At 48.5% G+C, this 20,134-nt stretch overlaps 1 protein-coding gene across 6 annotated transcripts in view; it reads right to left on the reverse strand.

The window, feature by feature from the left end:
- The window catches only part of LOC128781683 (serine/threonine-protein kinase PAK 3-like), a 90,560-nt gene extending 70,738 nt beyond the window's left edge, over positions 1-19,822 (reverse strand). The window contains exons 1-16 of one of the 6 annotated variants that reach the window (XR_008428454.1): positions 19,644-19,814; positions 18,872-18,999; positions 18,504-18,673; positions 17,611-17,685; positions 17,206-17,283; positions 16,804-16,932; positions 16,083-16,224; positions 13,944-14,007; positions 13,093-13,141; positions 11,698-11,807; positions 10,808-10,925; positions 9,878-9,977; positions 9,254-9,450; positions 8,789-8,923; positions 7,130-7,273; positions 4,677-5,887 (exon numbers count right to left, since the gene is read on the reverse strand). Coding sequence is in view for 4 of the 6 variants with exons in the window: in XM_053931478.1 (XP_053787453.1) it covers positions 5,864-5,887; positions 8,789-8,923; positions 9,254-9,450; positions 9,878-9,977; positions 10,808-10,925; positions 11,698-11,807; positions 13,093-13,141; positions 13,944-14,007; positions 16,083-16,224; positions 16,804-16,932; positions 17,206-17,283; positions 17,611-17,685; positions 18,504-18,605 (1,323 nt within the window). In the remaining 2 variants the exon portion in view is untranslated. Of the gene's footprint in view, positions 1-4,676; positions 5,888-7,129; positions 7,274-8,788; positions 8,924-9,253; positions 9,451-9,877; positions 9,978-10,807; positions 10,926-11,697; positions 11,808-13,092; positions 13,142-13,943; positions 14,008-16,082; positions 16,225-16,803; positions 16,933-17,205; positions 17,284-17,610; positions 17,686-18,503; positions 18,674-18,871; positions 19,000-19,643 lie in introns of those variants that run through there. The other 5 variants (XR_008428455.1, XM_053931478.1, XM_053931476.1 and 2 more) reach the window with 5 other exon arrangements.
- Positions 19,823-20,134: the final 312 nt, after the last annotated feature.

Raw genomic sequence — 20,134 nt, forward strand, 5'->3', positions numbered from 1 at the left:
GAGAGCCCAGGGTAAGCCTGTGGCCTAGGCAGCAAGTCAGAGATACAAGTGTCAGCCTGTATGCAGCACAGGGTGCTTCCTTGGACACTGGCTCCGCAGAAAGACCCAGGCGCTCAGCACCCGGGGGTTTTAAAGTCTCTTAAAGCTGCCGGATTGGTGCGCTCTTGATCCTTTCATAGATTGGCCTTTTTCCGCTCACTGGTTGGTCCAATTTGCGGTGCGTTCCTGGCCAGTCATTCTGGGATGCTTCCATGTCACTGGCTGGCTCGTTGTCCGATTACAGTCCGGGCTGCTGTCATCAGGCCGTGAGGTAACCTTCTGGAAAGTTCTTACCACCCTCCTCTAGCGGGCACATGCTCATACTGCAGTACATTTAACTTCAGAACTTACTGCATTAATTAGGCATAACAAGTCATTACATTCATTAACAATTCATAACAACATGACATCATTAACAATTTATAACCCCACCTACGAAAGCCAATTTTATTTATAACAATAACGTTGAAAGAAACGGGGGGAAAAGGTTCTCTAGACCAGACTGCAGTCCTACAAGGGGATATTGTGAAAAACACCAATCACTTGTTTTTTAAAATCTTAAAAGTTTATTGGTAATAAAATAATTATAAATAAATAGTAATAAAATTAGAGTAATAAAAATTTGGACAATGAGGATTAGGACACTACGAGACAATAAAAAGCAAAGAATTACGGACGTCCGGATCTTTTTGGACACTGAACTGCCAAAAACATGCCTTGCGAACAAAGGAATAGCCCTTAAAAGCAACAGCCTGTTGCATATTCATATAACTCATATATGATGCAGAAATTCCTTGCAGATTAAGAATTTTTCTGGGTTTTGTCAACTCCTTCCTCTTAATCCTGGTGGCTCCATAAAGATGGGGAGAAGGTGGAAGAATGTTTGTCTTTTCCCATAAGGAGGCAGTAACTCATTAGGTGTCCTGTTGCTGTTATCTCTGTGCGAAGAGCTTCTTGATTATCTTATCCCTTTCTTGAGCTAGTAAAAAATATCTTACATTGCAGAGTTTCTATTTTACCATTATGTTGTAACCTAAGACTATATTTAACACACTACTTAGAAAGGATTAATACAGTATTACAAAATAACCCTCCATAATACATACAGCATTCAATTCAATATTTGCCAAGAGCCAATTATAAAATACGCATTTTTCACAGATATTTACTCTGTGACCACTGAGTTCTGTATAATGGAAGTCTCTACGGCACTATATGGGATCTTGCACGTTTGCCTGATTATCAGCACAAGAGACAAATTGTGTAACTCAGCAGACAAACTCTTAAACAGAGGAAGACAGGCAAGGAAGTCCTACCAGTGTAGAAAACATACCAGACTCAAAAAAGTGTCATCCCTCATGCATAGGTGCCTAAGCTACTTTTTAAGAATGCCACAACCTCCACGTGTGCTCTGTCCTAGCACTTCACTGTTCTCTTCTGCAAGTTTCCTAATTTCAATTTTCCCAGATACAATTCGGATTGCTACTTCAAAAAGGAAGTTAACACACTGATTTCTGCCATTAGAGTGGGTAAGAAAAGCAGTCTTTACATATTTAAAGCCCAGAATGAGATGTTCCACCTTCTTTTGAGTAAAGAACCCCATGTTTTGTATCTCCAATCATCATAAGCTGCTCTTGTCTTTCTCTAAATGATCCACCAACTGATTGGATGACAGCACACAGAACTAGACACCAGCTTAAAGCATCACTGAAAAGAGACTGGAAGGCAAAAGCAGAAGTCCCACTCTGCAACAGCACAATTCTGTTAATTCAAGTTTAACTTGAGAACCACGATAAATCTCATAAAGTTTTTCATCCAGCTCACATCCTGTATGTCTACCACCAAATGTGCCAATGTCTGCTTATCCCTACTTTATGTCACTTGATTTTTTTCAAGCAATAGCTTCACCTGTCAGCACCAATTGTGACTCTTATGCCACAGCAAGCCTCCAATTTTCATTAGCTTGATGTCATCTCAGATTTAAGAAAGTTTACCCCTTATTATGCCATCCAGATCATTAATCCTTTAGTGGTTGCATTCTTTTTTCTTTCAGTTGATAAATGTCATCTGTTTTCTAATTATTACTCTGTAGAGTTATAGAGAACTGGGGGCTGTGCCCACATGAATACTAAAGAAGCATAGGATGCTCTGTACCTTTGGGTGCAAATTAAAGTGCAGCTATTAAAGCAGGCAGGATTTTGTACAATCTTGCACTAAATGGACAAGTTGTTCCCTTCAGTAACATTTTTCACTGCTTTCTTCAGGCATGGATGTATTTTTTGTGTTAACACTCTTGAGCTAAACATCATTGGTTTTCAGTTGATTAAGTAGAGAGGTGCCAGCTGTGTCAAGGTTCAGTAACAACTAGAAGTCATGACTGGCCATGCCTCCACAGACGTGTCTCTGGGCTTTGCAGGATAGCAGTGACATCAGAAAATTATAAAAAGGGCCCGCCAGAAACTGCTGCAGCCTGCAAATGCCTCAGGCATCTGTCTGGGACAAAGCTGTAGCATCCCATCAACTCTCCTCTCTCAGTCAATTCCCAAGCCTTCTGCCCTGGCGATGGCAGTGACAAGCTAGCATAGAGTAGTCCTCCTGGGAGTAAAAGACAGATTCCCCCATGGACTTCTGGCTCTTTGAGCCCTGGTTTCTCCTTTCCCTGTTCCCTCATGGGTTGGATATATTGTTGCCCGTCTACTAATTGTAAAATATCAAAGATGATATTTTTACTAATTTCTTTACTTACATTCATACCAATACCTTACTTTGCCTGATCTCCTTTTCCCTTTTCTCCTAGTTTCACTCAGTTTTAGCCTTCCATATGTTTTCCCCTGACCCCTTCCTTGTTTTCTTAAACTAATAAAATGGGGAAAGCGGAGTGGAGGAAGGGGGAACAGGGGAAAGTGGAATAGAGGCGTGCACATAGAAAAGGGGAGAGAGAGGGATTCATGTAATTGTTACAATAAATAAGGTGCCTTATTTATTGTAACAATTTTTAGGTTACAGCCCAGTCCCCGACAAACATCAAGATGCTCTCCAGCATGATTGTGTGGCTGCCCTGGATCATTGTCGGCACCAGCACTGCCTGGATCATCCAACAGCCCAAGCAAAATATATGGGTCACTCTTGTGAAGTCTTTACAACAGGACAGTTTCTGCATGGCCATGGGCAGCGTGGAAGAGCCTTTATCCCCATGCCTGCTGGGAATCCCTTTGGCATCCAAAGATTATCCCTATACAGGTAAGAGGCCCAACCCTGTGGGCACCTGGGATGAGTGGACAAAGATTTTACCACATGCACCACAAGAAGCCCAAGAATTGGGGTCTTCCAAAGCAACATTGTGTGTTCAGTTTTACTATAAGCACTCTAATCAGCTATGGTCTAAAGCCACGCAGGCCCAATTAATTCCTAGAAAAGATGTGCCACCAATTTGAAAAGAACATAATTCGGCCAACTGGTGCAATTACACCAGTCCCATATTGTCCACGTCCTCTCCATACCCCAGAGTGCTCCCCAGGGGAGTGTTTCTTATCTGTGGGGATGGAGTGTGGGCAGGGTTCCCCTCACGACTCCAAGGGCAGCAGTGCCCACCATCCACATCCCCCATTTTTAGTGGTTCCCTTATGAAATCAGGTATTTATTGCCTTCGATGGGTTTGTATTTTTCCCAAAGCTGTTTGTATTTGTTTGGGAAGCAGCAGTGCCTGTATGTGATCCTGTTTACTCCATTGAGACAGCTTTGATTTTGCTTCCCAAAATGAAAAAGCAGAAGACTGTAGCAGGAACTAAGTATAGATAACTTTTAATATATTGCTGTTGGTCTTTGCTATACCCGTGCCAAAATTGTGTGAAAATGTCAGTGTGTTCTCTTCCCTTCATTTTCACTTCCTGCTTTCCTGACCTATACAGTGTTTTTTCATCTTGTATACCACTTTTATGCTCCCTGAATATGTTCTTTCCACTCTAGTCTGAGAATCTTATCTTGATCTCTGACTGTACTGATACAGTGGTTTACATTCTTTGTCCTCATGGCATTTGAGAAACAGCTTTCATTAGCTTAATCAAAGTTTCTAAGTCACTTGTATGTTCTAAAATTATGAAGAATTGAATTTCTACTGCATGCTGTTGTAGCTGAAATTTATTTATAACCTGAATCCATTTATTCTGCCACTGATTAAAATCACTGTAAAGCAATGAGGCATGGCTTGTGGAGTTTGACTGATGGAGCTGTAGGCCTGTTTTGGCCAGCTATTTAATCGTATATAATCCATGAAAAAACCAATTTTTAAACAAATTCAGAGTGTGTTGTGCTGCCCAGCCAACTGGACCGTTTTCTGTGTGCTGTGCAGTTGTGTGGGGGCACAGTTTGAATGCACCTCAGAGTATTAACAAGGGAGAATGAATTGCATCCACTAAGAGCACGGAAATTTTTATCTGTGCCAGGTCACGGCTGTGGCCCCGACAGCACTGGGATTTATTCACATACTTTATAGACATACTGTGTCTAATTAGATAAATTTTGTGAAATCTCTTTTCTTACTCTGCTGTAAGATTATGCAATATTATGGCTGCAATCATTAGAAATGAACTGAGGAATTTTCTAAAGCCGTGAGAATGAAGCCACTCTTCAGGGTTCCACTTTGTTTTCTGGTTTATTTCTCTTTTGAAGTAAAAGAGGAAAAGGAGAAGGAAAGACATGGGAAGGGAAGGAGATGGATATTGTTGGCAGTGTTTGTGGGGTTTGTGTCTTACTGTTCTTGCTTTTTGATTAAGCCTTGTTATTGAGACTGATTGTGAGGTCTCTAGGGATCTTCTCATGTACTTAGCAGCTTTTCTGGGATTTTAGACTGTGTTGTAACAAACTTTGTTCCTACAGCTCAGCGTGATTTATCTGGAAGCGTCTGGAAGCTGATATTTTCTAGTAAGAAAGTGCAGGTGTGTGCATTTGGAGATCATTGTTGGCTTGGTTCATTCCTCCATGTAATTTGCATGGGAGGTGCAGTGTTAAACCACAAGAGTGAATCCCTTCATGCTTGTTGAAAACACATCGTAAACTTAGGAGCTACTTGTAAGGAAAACATTCTAGAATTCCCTGAAACATGCTAGAATTCCCTGAAATTGTTTAAAAACTTAATCTGGAATGTCTTGGGTTTTCAACAAAAAAAAAAAAAAAAAAAGGGTTTTACTTAGTTTTAATGATAATTTTGAAGAAATTACAGTTTAGATTTTATGCTGGAATAGTCTGTGCTTGACTCAAAGTGAAAAGGTAAATAAGAATTTCTTCTTAAATTCTTCTCACACAGATATTTCACCTAGAATATATTTGCAAGCACAAGACTGACACTATGAAAAACCTTCAGCAGAAGCAGGAGGAGGCTTTTGAGAAAATGTCTGAACAGTTAAAAGCACAGGAACATTGCAGGCAGAAAGAAAAGCAATATCTTGAAGAGCAGTACTCAAATATCCTTGCAGAAGTTCATGCAAGAGCACAGGTATGGTGCTGGGAACTTCTAATTTTTTTTCTTGTACCATTTAATGGATTCTTTCAGTAGTTTAACACCCTTAGCAGTTGAAGGTCATTTGGGAATGATAGTATATTTATAAAGTAAAAAAACCCCAAACAGCAAACCAAGCCATCACTGTGCTGATATTAACATCATTTAAAATAAGGCCTGAGGGTGTATAGGACTTTTATTGTGAGTCCAGCTCCAAGCTGCCTTTGGAGGAAGTAATCCTGAAGTGGTCCTGGTCATCTCTTCTGCTTCCTCGATTGCTTCGCTGCAAGTTTCCTTCCTTTTCATTTGAAAAGCCCTTAGAGTTGGGATTTAGATGGCAGGGGCCCATGTGATCTGTAGAAGGAATAATAGAAGTACAAACAGTCATAGAAACAACAGCAGTATGAAACCAGCCCTACAGCCAATCAATTTCTCTGAAGTGTTTTGTCTCCAAAGACTGGTGACAAGTCTGGAGCCTAAAGGGAATCCAGGAAGCCAACTGTTCTGATCAGTGTGGCCAGACTAGCACACACACCTTCTCTGAGTCATTGGCTAGGTCCCAGCCATCTGCTGCTCCCAAAACAATCCCTGCTTTTGTCTTTACTGTAGAGGGAAGCTCAGGCAAAGCCCACCCACTGCCAGCTGCCCTCAAAGGCAAAAGGAATGCCCCAAGTGCTCCCTTCCTGCATCCAAGCGCCACAGTGGCTTCTGTAGGGAGTCCAAAATGTCTCTCCCAACACCAAAGGAGGAGGAACGTGTGTTACAGCCCATGCTGAGGCACACACACTATAATACACTGCTCGATTGGACAAGGAATGCACAGGACGTACTCAGCAGCTTCAGGCACCTCCTCAGCAGCCTGACAGCCAGCCCTCTCCCACAGCTCCAGCCTGGCTCTGCAGGGGCTTCCCGTGGCACCTCCCTCCTTCTGAGGGGAAGCTCTGGGCTTCCCTTTCTCTTTGGGCCTGCAGCGCCATTCCTGCCTTCCTCAAACCTGCGCTCTGGTAGCCTCTCACCAGACCGCTCCCTGAAGACACAAAAATCTCTCCAGCACTGTTTGCCAAGGGCCACCTAAGAGACAATGCCACCCAGACAGACAGTGTCCAGAGAAACAGTGCCCAGAAGGAGCCCAGAGGAGTCCAAAACAACACACAAACTCTCTTTTCACACTCTGTGCCTCTTGACTCTCTCTGGTTCTTATCTTTTCTTGCCCAGGCTGCATGATGGCAATTTACTGCTTCATCTCAAGCAGCCTGTTCTCCTGCTCCTTCTGTACCTCTGCCAGGAAATTTTCCCCTTGTGCCAGCAGCTGCTGTGCCTCCAGACGCTGCCCTTCTGACTCCTGGTGAGGGGAGGAAGACACTTCCACATGAAGTGCCAGCCAAGCTCCCCAAATAATCAGTGGAAGCTTCATGCCTCGCACCACCCCCCACCTGAAAAGTGCACGTCAGTAGTGACTTTGTGCCCTCCAGCAATGCTGTCCCAAGCAGAAATTCAAAAGCAGGATCAGCAGGTGCGAGGAAAAGGAGATGCCACCTTCCTTTCCTGCTCTGATGGCTGCCTGTTTCCTGGCTCCTCTCCCCCCAGGATTTCTACCTGTTCTCACAGGTTCAGTTCTCCAGGTGCTGAAGTGGTCCTTGTCATCTCCTTTGCTTCCTGCATGACTTGGCTGCAGGGATGACAGCGATCAGGCTGTCAGAAGAGGCTTAAGAGAGGCTCCGCTGACTGGAGAAATGGATGCTGCCCAAAGGGGAAAAGGAACAAACCAAATCAAATTAAAAGAGACAAAGGAAAAAGGAACCATTCTTTTCCAAACTGACTTCCTAACAGGGTCAAGCTGGATTCCTCTAGCCCCCAGAAATACACAAACATAGGCGGCCTGAGGGCACCATCAGCACATGAGCCTTCATGTCCAGGGTGCTGCTAGCACAGGCAAACATGGCCCAGAACTGCACTAGTCCCTTCCTCAAGGTGTCATCACTTGCTGGCATTTTTGTCCTGACAGCACTGTGGGATTGCTGCTTGCTGTCCAAAGGTTTTGTTCCTTTCAGGAAACTCAACACACTTATTCCGGCTCCTCTTTTCTACAGACATGGGCTATTTGAGTGTCCAAAGGAGATGTGGGGCATTGGGCAGTCCTCAAGAGACTCCCAAGGGCTCTGAAATTATTGACCGCACGTGTTGTTCTCAGGAGCGCTGGACACGCAGGTTTTCAGCAGCAAGCCAGGAGCAAGGACACAAGCAGCAGGGCACAGATGGGCTGAGCTCTGGCTTGCAGGAAGAGCAGTGTCTGCCTTGGCATGCCCCCCGCTCCTGTGCTGGCTGGCATCTTCCTTCTCAGCAGGAACAGCCAAGGAAATGGCCTGGTCACCAGCTCCTTGTCTGCCACAAAACCTGGCAGCAAAGCCGCAGCAATTCTCATCTACTTGAGCGGGCCAGGCAGCACATGGGGCTGGCACAACTCCTGCTCAGCTGTCCCCGTCTGCCTGGCAGAAACCTCTAAGGCTGGGGCAGGAGGGACAAGCTGAGTGCCCTCGGATGCTCACAGTGAGCTCCCCCACAGCCCCTGCCTTCCCACGGACCAATCTAGAACCGCTTGGTTCTAGACTGCTTTTGTTGTGTTCTTCAAGCCCCCGTCCCTGGCATTGCAATACTTCAGTTCCTTTGCTACCAGGTAAACATGAATACACCACCTGAGAACAAAAGAGGGTCACAGAAATGACCAGAAGCTGGGAGCTCTCCTCTGAGGAACGGCTGGGAGAGTTGTGCTTGTTTAGCCTGGAGAAGAGCAAGCCCCAAGGAGACCTTTCAATATTTGTAGGGCCTTCTAAGAAGGATGGGGACAAATCTTTTAGTAAGGCAAATTTTAAGGGGACAAGGGTGAATGGTTTTAAACTACAAGACACTCGATTGGCTCTAAGGAAGAAAGTGTTTACGAGGAGAGTGCTGAAACACTGGCACAGGCTGCCCAGAGAGCTGGGAGGAGCCCCAGGCCTGGCAACATTCAAGGTCAACTTGGATGGGAACCTGATCCACTTGAAGATGTCTTTGCCAGTGACTGGGGTTTTGGACTAGATGACCTTCACTGGTCCCTTCTAATCTCACCCAGTCTTGGATCCTGCTTGGTTTTCATTGGAAAAGCACCCAGAGTGGATATTACTATGTGCGGGGGCCCATCGGAAGCCCTGGAGTTTGGCCGAGGAACAAACCCTGACAGGGAACAGCTCTTTGGGCTGCAGCCGCTTTGCCTTGTACCTGCAGAAGTTCCTTGGCAGAGCCTCGCCTGTCCACATCCATCTGCAGGCAGCAGCCCAGAAATTCACACAAGCCAGAGGGCAGCCTGAGCTTGTGCAGGTCTGGTACGCCTTGCTTGCCTATCAGGTAGTTAGCCTGGAGCCAAAGGAAACATGAGACTCTACGTGATTCTTCCATACCCTTCAGTGCTCACCTAGACCCCATCTTTTAAGCTCCAGTCTGCAGTGGCAATTTCTTGCCTAGCAGATGCTTAGAGATGAGCCTTCCCTCCCAAAGGAAAAAAGGCTCCAGTGCAGCCCCAGCTCTTCCAAGCTGCAACAGGTCTTGCCTTGACAGCTGATGCCAGCCCCAAGGACGTTTTCAGAAGTGGGCCTTGGTGGAAGCACTTTAAGCTGTGGGCATGGGATTTTGTCTAATGGACACACAGGAGAAGGACACTGCTCTCTGAGCGTATTTGCACCTTACCCTCTCACTGGGTTCCCGAATATAAGGAGCCTCTCCTTTGGCCATTTCTATTCCCACGATGCCAAGGGACCAGATGTCCACTTTGGGGCCGTATGGCTCTCTTCTCACCACCTCGGGTGCCATCCAGCAAGTGGTCCCGACCATCGACCTCCGTTTACTCTGCTCAGGGCTGAGTGGAGCACAGAGGCCAAAATCGGCTGAGGAGAAAAACAAACACTGCTTCAAGTAGGGAACCAAGGAAAAGGCTTCCTCACTCTCCGTCTCAGAATGCAGTGCTGAATCGAGCTGGAAAAGCAGCTGGGCTCTCATTCCTCAGGGCTGCAGCCAAGGACATGGGCAATTGTCCACTTAGCAACCCCCCCCAGGATTCCCACCCTGGCTTTTCCTCAGGCACTGGAACATTTACACTGTAGCTCTCTCCCTTTGGAAGGAACACACACACAAACCAAAGTTACTCTTGCTACCTTCTTGCTCTCTAGACCACTCAGCCCCTTACAGCTGCGCCCTGGGCTCGCAGAGTGCTCCCTGCCCTCTCACCAGCGCCACTGCTGGGCACCCGGCAGCCGCTCAAAAGCAGCCCCACACCGCCTCCCCGGAGCGCTGCGCCTGACCCAGAACACCCACCCAGCTTGACGGAGCCATCCTGGCCCAGAAGGATGTTGTCACTTTTGATGTCTCTGTGGATCACCTGGTTGGCATGAAGGAAAGCCAGGCCTTGCAGGCACTGGGAGAGAAAAAAGAAACAGGAGGCCAAAAGTTAGCCTGATCTGATTTCATCACACCCAGAAGGAGACTGCTCCTGAAGATTCACAGATCTCAAAGGAGCAGTGAGCGCTGGCAAGAGGAAGTGCTTGCTGCTGCAACACTAGGAGGAGAGCAGGATCTTTCCAAGGCAAGGCATATTAGCGCTTGAGAGGGAAACCTCAGTCCTTGCTCAAGACTGTCCCCTGCAAAGCCAGTCAGAATGATCCCTGCTGCACTGGATGCGCTCTCCCTGTCTGGAGGACAAGCAATGGTTTGCCAAAAGAGAAAAAGTTCCTCCCTTGGGTACCAAGGGGATCACTGTCGGGTGGGAGGCTGGAGGACAAGGGTTATAGGGCTTCCTCGACAGCAGACTTGGAAGGAGCTCATTTGTCAGTTTTCAGTAGCAAGCAGCATGGTGGGTGCCGTGCCATCCTTTGAAGTTGGGACTGTGACAGATGAGTCTCTCTTTGGCTTTGCCGCTGGTTTAAAACTTGGACACCAGCACCTTTGCACTTACAGGCAAAGAAGGCAATGCAGAAAGGGTTTGGGCAAAGGCTTGGAGAGGCAAAGTGCAGAACAGAAAATACAAATGAAAACGAGACAGGGAGTTCAGCAATGGTCTAGAAGAGTAAAGAACAGACTATAGTAAGGGCAGGGACACTGGCAGGCAGTTCACTCCCAATGCTCTTTCTTCTCCAAAGCATAAGAGCAACACAGAAAGAAAGCTCTGAACATGGAATCACTCGCTTTGCAGCGCTTTTGAGGGACGAGCCTGTCCAAGCCATCCCAAGCACAAGCAGGGCCCCTTACCTCCCGACACACTGTTGCTATGTGTCCTACAGCCATCCTTTTCATGCTGACCACATCAGCTAAGGAGCCTCCATCCATATACTCCAACACCACCAGGACATCCTCATTGACAAGGTAGCTGCAAGATGAAACCAACAGAGTGGAGCTGAATGTGCACAGCTGAATTGCTGGATGAAGAAAAGACTGCAGCTGAGTTTTGTTTCCAGGTCACTGGTAAATGAAGACGGAATCAAATGAAGACACACTCCACCCAGGCTATCCAGTGCTTGCCATCTGTGCCGTCTGAATGAGGAAGGCACATCCGTGGAAAAGGAGGCGGCTTAGGTGACAAGCAGGGGAAAAGGCCAGTTTTGTGATGGCAAAGATTAATCTGGAAGCGGACACATCCCGGCAGCTGCTTCATCATCTTCATACACAAATTGCACCATTAAGTCCAGCAGCAAGGAGGCACAGTCTTCACAGCTTTTACTGTGAAGGGCAGGTGGGTGTGCAGCACTGCCAACACCCTTTGGAAAACTTTGCAGAAAGGACAGTCACAAACAGGAAAAACAATTTCAAACCTGGCAAATTATGTTTCTCCTAGCCTAGTCTTTTGGCATGCAAGGCAATGGAAACCAGTGGGAATGGCGCAAGGGAAATCCTTTCTGTGATACTTTCTCGGCACTTCTCCTCGACACGTGGAAGAAATCACACCCCAAAAGAGCAAAACAACATGCAGCAAGTGAACATGCATGCTGCTGGCTTAGTAAGAGAGCCAGGTTTCTGAGATCGATCTTCAAGCTATTTCTGCCAGGAAGCATTCATGGGGACAAAATGCAATCTCCTCCCATGCCTTGTGCAGGACTAGATTGATGTTAATTGAAAGATCCATTTTCTGCCAGAATATTTACCTTTCTAGGTAGGTGACAATATTCGGGTTCTTATATTCTTTCATGACCAGGATTTCCTTCAACACATCCTTGCAGCCCTGGCACTGGAGATTAATTTGCTTTATGGCCACCTACAATGACATTGAAAAGCCATCAGGAGCGGACATGACGAGAGCCTCTTTCTCCGTGCACTCACGGGCCTGGATGCCTTGTCACCTCGGTAGAAATGGACACTAAACCATCAACCACAAAGCGCTAACAGCACTCTCTGCACCTGCAGACTTCTCAAACAGACTTTGTTTATCACTACTATTATCATTCACACATCTTTTGCAAGCCAAAAGTAATTTTACTCCTGTGAAGGTAAATTGAAACCACTGGAAATACGTTGGCATTTCTAGGGGCTTTCACCAGTCTTTTGGAGATGGCTGCCATTCTTGACTGGGTGCCAAAGGAAACACACACCTACATGACAGGGACCATGCTGTCCAAAAAAAAACTCCAAGGCGACTCAAAGTAAAGTTACAATCCTAGCACATCCTAACTTCTTCAGTTTGGGCTTCGCAACTCTGAAGAACAATCTTGGACATGGTTTACACCGTGGAATTATTGTCATTTGTAATTGTTTAGTGGCTTTAAGAATGAATAACCCTTTATGTGGTACCCTGTGGATGCACGGCAGGTCATAAGCAGGGCTTCAGGCTTTTGGACGCCTCCTCCACCTCCCTCCAAGTGCAGTTCCTGAGCGCAGCACTGCAGGTGGATAATGAACTACCAGAAAGATGCAGTTGTATTTGCCGAGAGCCAAAAACAAGAATTAAGGACTATGAACTTATCGTCCCAAGGAGCAGCGGCACTCTCCAAGACACCATGTCTTCAACACAGGATCAACACAAGGTTGTATTATTTAAGGCTCTTCATCAATTTCTTCTCATTGATCTGTGCCTCTGTGTGTGTGTGTGTGTGTGTGTGTGTGAACTAGGTTCCCTAGGACTGAAAGGCAAAACTGTGCTCCAAACAAGATCTCTCCTTCTTTAGGACTTGCATTATATTTTCAAACTGAACCACGTGATGGAAAACAATGGGAAATCCTATCTGTGTCTGAACCTGGGCTTAAGAGGAGTTGGGCTGGAATGACGGCTCTTGCCATCTGCTAATCTATGCATGTTTATCCAGGAAGTCCAAGCCAGCGTGTCCTTCTCTGAAAGGCACCACCGCCATCCTTGCATTCATTCAGGTAGGGAGGGAGGACAAAGTCTGTCCCAAATGCATTTTGCAGCCTGCCTCTGGACAGGCTGCTTCTGTGGGACAGCCTTTGCAGCAAAGAGTCAGGCGGCCCAAAGCTTTGGCCACGGATCACATCACAAGGGAAAGCACTCAAGGGCTGCAAAATCTGAATGGGCTGTTGGCACTTACCGCTTGTCCTGTGGCAGCGTTGAAGGCCTTATAAACGGTTCCAAACCCCCTGGAAACAGAACAGTGGCAAGAACAGAGAAGTTGGTCAGTGCTGAGAAGCAAAAGGCAGCCCAGGCAGGAGCTCTCTGCTGCCTGCAGTGTCTCAAAACCACCGGGCTTTGTCTACTCTTCAGCCAAAGGCACAGCAGCCCAGCAGCCCTCTGCCACGCAGAGTGTCCAAGGGAAAAGCTGGGTGCAACCGGAAGAGAAAGGGCTGCTACAAATCTCAAATGTACACACTAGACTGTGCATGCAGGGTTTTTCTTCGCCTTTTCCTTCTGGCATCTGTGCCTGTGGCATGCTTTTCCAGGCAATGAAACATACAGTCCTGCTGGGCCTTCTCACCACTCTCTTTTCATCCTACCTGCCAAACTCAGGCAACTCCACACAGCCTTCCTTATTTTCCTGACCACAGAATATTGTTTTCAGCAAAATACTACTAAGAAATGCTACTGACAGCTGCTATCTGACAGCTATCAGGTGGGACGCTGCTCTCTCAGGTTCTTCTTCCTTCATGTGTGTGGCCAAATTACTTTGAATCATACAAAACCATGTCTCCTGGGAAAATAGGCAAACTGGCGCCACGTGTTTGAGGGACAGGAAGGCTTCCAGGTCCTGCTCCTTGAGGCAGGCAAGATGTCGTCAGCATCCAGTGATCTTTCATGATGCCTTGTACTGCCTCAGCACTGAGACAGGGACAGACTAAAGCCAGGGGCTGAAGATGCTTGCAGCTTGCCTGACTTCCCACATGATATTGCAGCACCAAAATACCTGGCCCATGGTTCTGTAGAAGTAAGCACGGCTGCACTCACCCACTGCTAATAGGTCTCCATCCAGTGTACTTCTTCTCTGGATCTCCCACACTCACCTCACGCCCTGAAAAACAAAATGCAAGAAGCACACTTCAAATCAGAGATCCTGACTTCCAGGAGATCTGAAACCCAGCTTCACTCACATCAACAAGAACAACAACAGCAGCCCCAGCAAGACAGGCAGCTCTGCAGCACACCTGGCCTGCACAGAGCCTGATTCTCCACACTCCATTGAAGGGTTGCCTTGAGAGGAAACTAAGCCCATGGGAAAAGCATCAGAGCAGACAGAGACCAGAAAAGGACAGGCACCAAGGCAAGTGGTTGTCATCCAGAAACAGGAAGGAGGGCTGGAAAATCAGGACACTTCATTTTCTTGGGAAGAAACACTCTCTTGTGAGATTCAACAAAAGCTTTCATACTTCCAAAGTTTCAATGCACCCTCAGATCTGGGATGAATTTTTATCAATTTTTTTCTGCTGTTTTTTCCAGAGCAGAAAGAATATTGCAAAGTGAATTCTGGCAGAGGAGGGCACCTTCTCTACCTCTCAGCAGTTTGCCTAAAGAATGCCTTGACATTTTTAGAGAGAAGCAGCTCATGCTATAACCAAGAACAATGGCTCTAAGAATTAGGACCCTCTTCATTGATGAGCAGGCTAAGTTCTGAAGATGACTTTGCCCATTCCCCATTTAGTGAAGAACTACAAGTCCTTGTCTTCAGCCTGGCGTGCAGCAGTCACTGGCACTGGACTCAGCCCCTTGGACACCACCCACGTGCCCCATCTTCCCAAATGGGCACAGCCCAGACGGGGAACAAGGACAGCGCCGCTCCTCAGGCGCTGCCGTGACACAGACACCTGCACAAATGAGATGCTGATCCTTTCATCAGTCCAGGCAAAGCTGCAGCAACGGGATGGCAGCTGCAACCTCACAGCTAAGGAAGGCTCCAGCCTCTGCAGTCACACCAGCTGTCAGTGGCAGGGCAGGTATGACAAAAAGCTCGGCAAAGCCCACAAATGGCCACTGACAGCCACTGTGAAGAAGCCAGAGCCAGACTGAGCCCCGTTACAAGCTGCTGACCTCACTCAGGACAGAACATGATTGTCTTTGACTTCAGACCCACGGAGCAGTAGATCAATCCACCTTTTGTCCCAACAGCTGGTGGCAGACGCTGAGTAAACCGGGCTCTGTTCTGTACCTGACCGCTTATTCTCTGCACTGCACTGGCAGCTATTACCAGTGGCAAGAAGCAACTCAGTTGTACTGCAGAATCAGCAAGGCCTTGGTGTGCTTTCCTAGAGTACGACCTGTGCAGGGATTGAGGCCAATGCTTAGTATTCCAGGAGTATTTACCAGCGGGCAGTAGCAGTACAGCGTGCCTGGTACCAGAGGAACATGCAGCAGAGGATTCCTTCTTTGATGCATCTTCCTAAGCATACAACTAAGATATCAAAGAGGGACTGTAAAAAGAGTATCCTGTTTTGCTTCTTTTGGGGCACTTTGAAAAGAACTCTTCCTCTCTGATTCCTCAAGATTCTTCTAAGAATATAATTTTTTAACTTTTAGGGCGTACTGAAAAGACCTCTTCCTCTCTTAATTGTGCTGTCACCTGATGTTCATTTCAAGGAGGTCAGGCTAACCAAAATGGAGGATTCTTATCAAAAACAACTGTAGAAGGAATAGGAGAAGTACTAAGAGTCATAAAAACAACACCAGCATTAAACAAGCCGCACAGCCAATCAAATTCACTGATGTATTCTGTCTCCAAAGGCTGGTGACAAGTCAGGAGTCTAAAGGGAATCTAGGAAGCCAACTGTTCTGATCCGTTTGGCCAGACTAGCACACACATGTTCACCCGGTCACTGCATAGGTTGCAGGCTACTGCGGCTCAGGACACAATCCCTGCTTTTGTCTTTATTGCACAGGGAAGCTCAGGCAAAGCCCACCCACGCCCAGCTGCCCTCAAAGGCAAAAGGAACGCCCCAAATGCTCCCTGGCTGCCTCCGAGCACAACAATGGCTTCTGTAGGGAGTCCAAAAGGTCTGTCTGACACCAAAGCGAGGAAGAACATGTGCTACAGCTCATGCTGAGGCACACACTATAATGCGCTGCTCGATGGCACAGGAAATCCCCAGGACGTACTCAGCAGCTTCAGGAACTGCTTCTCTTTCTCCCGGCTTGAGAGGGCCGAACTGCTCACGCTCGGGTTTTCGGGCTGCGGAGAGGAGGCTTCTTCGGAGGATGCTGCTGCAGCGGCAGCTTTGATGGCAGATCCTGCGTCCATCTGGGACAAGAAATTTGTGTGTGTCAGAAAGGTGCCTGGCAGAGATGCCCCAGACAGAGCATTTCAAAGGCAAGCCCTTAGGAACAGCACTGGTGCTGTTAGGCTGCAAGCTGAGCTGCCAACTCTTCCACCTCCAGTCAAACCCAAACGAGCAGTCAGAGACCACAGCTTGTCACAGTCAGCCGTAGTAGAGACTGCAAAAGGGAAAGAACAACTTCACACTTCACCCCGTTCTGAGGACTGCATTCACCATGGACAGGGACAACTTGCTCAGAATCTGTGTGGGTCACCATGCTCGCCTGAGCAAACCCCTCAAAAAACAAAGCGAGCACTAAGAGGCCAGCAGAAATACATTCAGAGGATTGCTGGCCCACCGGCCAAAGCACTAGCCCTGCTGCCCAGGGCAGCAGCTGAGATTCAGCGGCCCAGTAAGTGTCCTTCTGACCAGCTGCCATGGAGACCACAGAGCATGGCAGTCAGAGACATTGCCCCCATCCACCTGCTGCTCTGCAGGGGAAAGGCAGCAAGGGCAGAGACCACTTGTTGCACGACTGCAGTGCCTCCTGCTCTTTCACTCACCTGCTTTTCTTCAGCTGGGCTGTACTGCAGCAGGACCTTATGCATCCTTTCCATTTCTTCTTTGTGCCTCTTCTCCATTGCCTTCATCTTCCTCTGAGCGTCCTGCAGCTCTGCCTGCAGCTTGATATTCTGTCAAGAGGAATCTTACTGGCATCTGCAGTCTCACTGCAAAAGTTTCCTCTTTTGCACTCTCAAAAGCACTTGTGTTCAGCCACTTCCTTCTGCTTCTCTACCCAGCTCTAACCCTTCCATCCTAGCTCTTCTGCCTGCTGCTCAGCACTGGAGCCTGCCAGGCTCTGTGCTTCCAGTGCCTGCAGTAGTCCTTGCTTCCCCTTTCCTGACATCTCCAGTTCATGCCCCCATCCCTGTCCTTCCCTCTGCTACCTGGCTAGTCAGGCTCACCTGCCCTTTCTTCAGCTTGTTCAGCTCCTGCCTCAGCTGGCACATGTTATCACACAGAGCAGCATTCTGGCACTGGAGCTGCACAGAAACAAAGAGAAGACGGCTTTAAACGTCCCACACATCACTTGTGTGGCAACCAAGACTGACGTGCTGATGCTTTCCAAAAGCAGTTTGTTCCCTTTCTTGTATTTACCAAGGGCCAGCTAAGAGACAATGCCACCCAGACAGACAGTGTCCAGAGAAACAGTGCTCATAAGGAGCCCAGAGGAGTCCAAAACAACACACAAGCTCTCTTTTCACACTCTGTGCCTCTTGACTATCTCTGGTTCTTATCTTTCCTCATCCAGGCTGCATGATGGCAATTTACTGCTTCATCTCAAGCAGCCTGTTCTGTCCCCTCTGTACCTCTGTCAGGGCTTTTTCCAGCTGCTCCATCTTCTTCTGCGCCTCCAACCTCTGTAGTTCCAGCTGTTGTCTCGCCTGATGAGGGGAAGACACACTTCCAGATGAAGTCCCAGCAATGCTCCCCAAAGAAAAGAAATAGAAGCTCCATGCCTCCAACAACCCCCGTACCTGAAGAGTGCACACTAGTGACTTTGTGCCCTCCAGCACTCCTGCCCTAACAAGAAACCTAGGAGGAGGCCCAACACGTGTAAGGAAAGGAGAGGTCACCTTCCTTCCCTGCTCTGATGGCTGCCTGTTTCCTGGCCCCCTCTCTTCAGGATTTCTGTCTGTTCTCAGAGACTCTGTTCTCAAATTCCCCCTGCCCTTTGATCAAGGAAAAGCTGCAGATGGACTGCAGGACGAGGACGAGGCCAGCACCTCGATGACCCAGTCACAAGACAGGCCACCAGCTGAAATACCAGCAACACGGGGCCTGTTGCAACTGCTTCAGGCTCAAAGGGAAGACTTCTGTCCACTGTGGAAGGACAGAAAGCAAGGAAGCCACTTGCTGGCACTGCACTTGGCAGCAAGGTCAGCAGCAGTCTGCTGCATGGCACGAGGCTGTGGGGAAGACGCTGCCCCTTCGCTGCCATGCTTTGGGTGGCGACCACCCAGCCTCCTGGGGAACTTGGCTTATGCCCGTGCTCAACCTGTGGCTGCATATACTGTCCCAGCATTGTCCTCTGGGTCTTCACAGGCCTTCAAGTAGGAGCCCTTGAAGCCCTCTGCTGCCCGGCCCAGCAACGTGTAGCCTACAGCAGATGCTTGCCACCATGTCACAGACTCAGGCTGCTCTTCTGCTAAGCCAGCCCTCCAAACTTGCCTGAAAACTTCCGGGATGTATTGTTTCTTACCAGTTTTTGCATGATCTTTCTTTCCTTCGCTTTCTCAGCAGATTGCCAGAGTCTCACAGCCTTGCTGCACTGCTCTTCTGCCCAGCGGAGCTGTTGAGCCATGTCTTCACATTGCTGCTTGCTGAGAGATCTTACAGCCAGCAGCTCACGACGAAGGCCCCTCACATCCTCTGCAAACATGACACACGGCAACAGTCAGAGACTACACAAGCAGAGGAATCTGCTGACCTTAAGCCCTTTCAGTTTCAGGCCAGGAGGAACCTGCCCTCAGCTCCTTCACTCCTCAGAAGCCCTGCAGACAGAGCTGGCTTCGCAGCAGCTGCACTAGGCAGGGCGATCCCCAGAAACAAAGCGCACGAGGCTCTCACCCAGTATCGCCTCCTTGGCCTGCGTGGCTGTGCGCACTTGGGCTTCCACACGGCTCCTGGCTATCTCCAGCTCTGATACGTGCTGCTGAGCCTCCAGCAGGCTGCTTTGCAGCCTCTCCTTCTCTGACCTACAAGTTGTGAAGACGAAGAGCAATTGTTCCTGGCACACAGGGGCAGTTTCTCCTGTATGATGTGCCTTAAGAACCCTACACCTTAGTATGGAAAACAGCTTGCATGGAAACTCAGGTACAGCAGGACAATTTTACCACTTCAAATAGCAAAGCAAGCCCCTCCAGGTGACTGGGCAGCCTTTCCTCATGATCTAGCCCAGCACAGAAAGCCCAGCTGAGTTTGAGCTCAGCGGACAAAGCTCAGATTGCCGTTGCCTGACTTATCACACACGGGTGGCTGTGCCCACAAAGTCTCTGCAAACGAGCAAAAGCCAGCCTCTGCTCACAGCCCTCAGCTCATCAGCACTTCCAAGTCCCTCTGCAGGGGGACAGAACAGTGTTCTCCTGGCCGACCCGTCAATGTTTCATGCTATCCACGGTGTACGTATAGGTACTTTGTTTGCCAGGCACTCTCTAAGTAAAAGGGACTGAAGGAATTCACCAAACGACATTATTGGAGTGAAACCTCCAGCTTCTAGCAACATGAGTAGGAAACCAGAACCAGGTTTTTATCTGAACAAGAACTGTGTAGGAAAAGGAGAGATGGACAGGTATCCTGCCATTTAAATCCTTGGAAGTTTGTGAACAAGAACACTTCGTACCTTGGCAAGCGTGGAGAGGAGGCACCGGTGCTCGGGGCGGCTTTGTGCCCAGCCAGCTCATGGCAGGGCTGTGGAATCAAAACGCCTAAATCCTGCAGTGCATGGGAAGATTGCCTTCCCGGTCAGCCTGCGCTTAAGCTGTGCTGTGCCCGGGCACTGTCCATTGCCCTGGCGCTGTGCCTTGCGGACGGTCAGTCCCGTTTGTGGCTCCGCGCTGCTTCGCAGCTGCCCGAGGCTCTCCCCCCTCACAGAGGGGCCCCGCCCCGCCCCAGGCGCCCCCTGGCGGCTGCCCCGCCCCGCCCGGCCCGCGCAGGGGCGCTCCCTTCCCATGGCGCCCCCCAGCGGCAGCCGCCCCTCACTGCAGGCACGGGGGCGGGATCGGGCCCTGCTGCTCGTCCTGGCGCTCGGCTCCCTTTTCCAAGAGCGAGCGCGGCTTGGAAGGAAGCCTTTTCCAACTGTGTCCCTCTGCTTTACTTTGAGGGGGCCGAAAG

This window comes from Vidua chalybeata, chromosome Z (assembly GCF_026979565.1).
Source record: "Vidua chalybeata isolate OUT-0048 chromosome Z, bVidCha1 merged haplotype, whole genome shotgun sequence".
Lineage (NCBI taxonomy): Eukaryota > Metazoa > Chordata > Aves > Passeriformes > Viduidae > Vidua > Vidua chalybeata.